The sequence below is a fragment of the Staurois parvus genome, unplaced genomic scaffold (assembly GCF_062004578.1).
Source record: "Staurois parvus isolate SC_StPar_1 unplaced genomic scaffold, SC_StPar_1.0 ptg001672l, whole genome shotgun sequence".
Lineage (NCBI taxonomy): Eukaryota > Metazoa > Chordata > Amphibia > Anura > Ranidae > Staurois > Staurois parvus.
The window spans coordinates 278,868-281,697 of NW_028319468.1; the positions used below are offsets into that span (position 1 = coordinate 278,868).

The window sequence follows — 2,830 nt, forward strand, 5'->3', positions numbered from 1 at the left end:
CAACTACCAGTGAGGACGTATCGGCTTGTCTGCTGGTCTGTAGGACTACAAGGGGCAGCTTAGTAGAAGTTTTATTGCTTTAATCTGTGACAGTTTCAATCTGTTTTTGCATGCCTGTTCACTTGTATGGAAAGAGAATCAGTTCTGAACGAACGTTTGTTGACCCCGGCCCTAATTTTCACCAAAGCGTCCGATATTTTCCTGAGACAGGCACATTGTTCTGCAGGAGATTCTTTCAATATTGGTGTCCCTCCATATAATGAATCCTATGAACAAAGTACAAGTCACAGCCCAGCCTCGCCCTGTGTAGGAGGACGTGACACCTCCCAGCTGCATTCTTCCCCGGTGTCAGAGACTTTCATTTCTCCTACTGTCAGCGATGGCGTCTGCTAATCTGAGAGCCGAGCTGGAATGTTCTGTCTGTCTGAACATTTATACAGATCCTGTAAACCTGAGATGTGGACACAACTTCTGCCGGGTCTGTATTGATCGTGTTCTGGATACACAGGGGGGGTCTGGAGGACATTCCTGTCCTGAATGCAGACAGAAGTTTCCGGATCGTCTTGCACTGCACAGGAACATAACACTGTGTAACATAGTGGAGAATTTCCTGTCTGCTCAGCCTGATCAGGAGGATTCCGGGGTCTTCTGTACTCACTGTGTGGACTATCCTGTACCTGCTGTTAGATCCTGTCTGCTCTGTGAGGTTTCTCTGTGTGATAAACACCTGAGAGTCCACAAAAAGTCCCCAGAACACATCTTAACTGACCCCACCTTGTCCATGGAGAGCAGGAAATGCTCCGTCCATAAGAAGATCCTGGAGTATTACTGCACTGAGGATGAGACCTGTATCTGTGTGTCTTGTTGTATGATTGGAGGACATAAAGGACATGAGATGGAGTCACTGGATGAGGCTTCTGAGAAGAAGAAGGAGACACTGAGGAAAGTTCTGCAGCAACTTCTGACAAAGAGAGAGGAGATGGAGGGAAGAGTCCAGAGTCTGCAGGAACACAGGAGGAAAGTAGAAGAAGAAGAAGCTGGTGACACCGAGAGATTCACTGCCCTGTTTATAGACCTCAGGAGACGTCTGGAAGACCTGGAGAAGAGAGTCCTGAGGGAAATCTCCGGGAGGGCAGAGCGGGTCTCCATCTTCATCCGGGATCTGGAAATAAAGAAGGAGGAGCTGTCCAGGAAGATGCGTGACATTGAGGAGCTGTGTAACATGACGGATCCACTGACTGTCCTACAGGAATCAGACACAGGTGACTTGTGTGATACTGAGGATGGAGATAATGAGGACAGAGAGAGACATGAGGAGCTCCTCCATGATGGAGGGGGGCTGGATGTGGCTGGGATATCACACACATTACACACATTATCTGATATAATAACAGAGGGAAATGTATCCTTCTATATACAGGGAGCTGAGGACATATTACTGGATGGAAACACAGCTGATAAATATCTACATATATCAGATGACAGGAAAACTGTATCCAGGTCAGATATAAACCAGAATCATCCAGAAACACCAGAGAGATTTCATGGTAGTTCTCAGGTGTTGAGCAGTCGGAGTTTCTCCTCAGGGAGACATTACTGGGTAGTGGATGTCGGGGGGTCAGATGCATGGAGAGTCGGGATGTGTTACCCCAGTATAGACAGGAGAGGATTGCAGTCAGGGATTGGATGGAATAACAAGTCCTGGGGTTTGCACTGGAATGGTAATCAGTGTGGGGTGATACATGACAGGAATAGGATCCCCTTACCCCCCAATCCCCCCAGTACCAGAGTCAGGATAGATCTGGATTATGAGGCCGGGCGGATCTCCTTTTATGATCTGTGTGACCAGAGCCGACACCTCCACACCTTCACCACCACCTTCACTGAGCCCCTCCATGCTGGGATATGGGTATGGGGAGGTTGTATAAAGATCTGTGGGGGGAAACGGGGGAAATGAGAACTCCGCCCAGAGTGGTGACATCACAGGGAGGGGGGACGGGATTGGTGGAACATTCAGCCAATAGTCCTGCAGTGTTTTCTATGATCCATATATTACTGTGAGACGTCTCTATTTCTCCCTCACAGATGTCTATGATTGGCTGGAAGAACTGTCCAATTATAGTGAAGGCTTTTCTCTATTGGTCAGCGAGGAGCATGTGATCTATCTATCTATCTATCTATCTATCTATCTATCTATCAGGGGCAGACTGACCATTCGGGAATTCTGTTATATAGGGAATAGTCAGTGTACAGATAAAACACTGATATCTGTACACTGACTGTCCCCTATATATAACACCAGAGGCGGACTGACCATTTGAGAACTCGGACACTGCCTGAGGGCCCGGGGTCACTAGGGGGCCCCATGAAATGCCCCTGGTACCTTTTTATAGGCTTTTTTTGAGTGTGGGCGGGGACACAAGCGCCCCATGATCCCCTATTGCCCGGGGGCCCCATGAGTTGTCAGTCCGCCCCTGTATATAACACTGATATCCGTACACTGACTATTCCCTATATATAACACTGATATCGGTACACTGACTATTCCCTATATATAACACTGATATCTGTACACTGACTATTCCCTGTATATAACACTGATATCTGTACACTGACTATTCCCTGTATATAACACTGATATCTGTACACTGACTATTCCCTATATATAACACTGATATCTGTACACTGACTATTCCCTATATATAACACTGATATCTATACACTGACTATTCCCTGTATATAACACTGATATCCGTACACTGACTATTCCCTGTATATAACACTGATATCCGTACACTGACTATTCCCTATATATAACACTGATATCCGT

General features: G+C 46.7%; 1 protein-coding gene across 1 annotated transcript; it reads left to right on the plus strand.

The window, feature by feature from the left end:
- Nucleotides 1-379: 379 nt before the first annotated feature.
- Nucleotides 380-2,383, plus strand: LOC149434800 (E3 ubiquitin/ISG15 ligase TRIM25-like). Its single transcript, XM_089663355.1, has 2 exons — nt 380-1,255; nt 1,325-2,383. The coding sequence occupies exons 1-2, from the start codon at nt 380-382 to the stop codon at nt 1,955-1,957; spliced, it is 1,509 nt and encodes a 502-aa protein (XP_089519481.1). The 3' UTR covers nt 1,958-2,383.
- Nucleotides 2,384-2,830: the final 447 nt, after the last annotated feature.

What these genes read in the sequence shown, in the direction of transcription:
- LOC149434800 (XM_089663355.1), top strand. Translation starts at nt 380, where the DNA reads ATGGCGTCTGCTAATCTGAGAGCCGAGCTGGAATGTTCTGTCTGTCTG. An exon ending in TGACTGTCCTACAGGAATCA is followed by an intron (nt 1,256 to 1,324) that starts GACACAGGTGAC and finishes GAGGAGCTCCTC; the next exon opens with CATGATGGAGGGGGGCTGGA.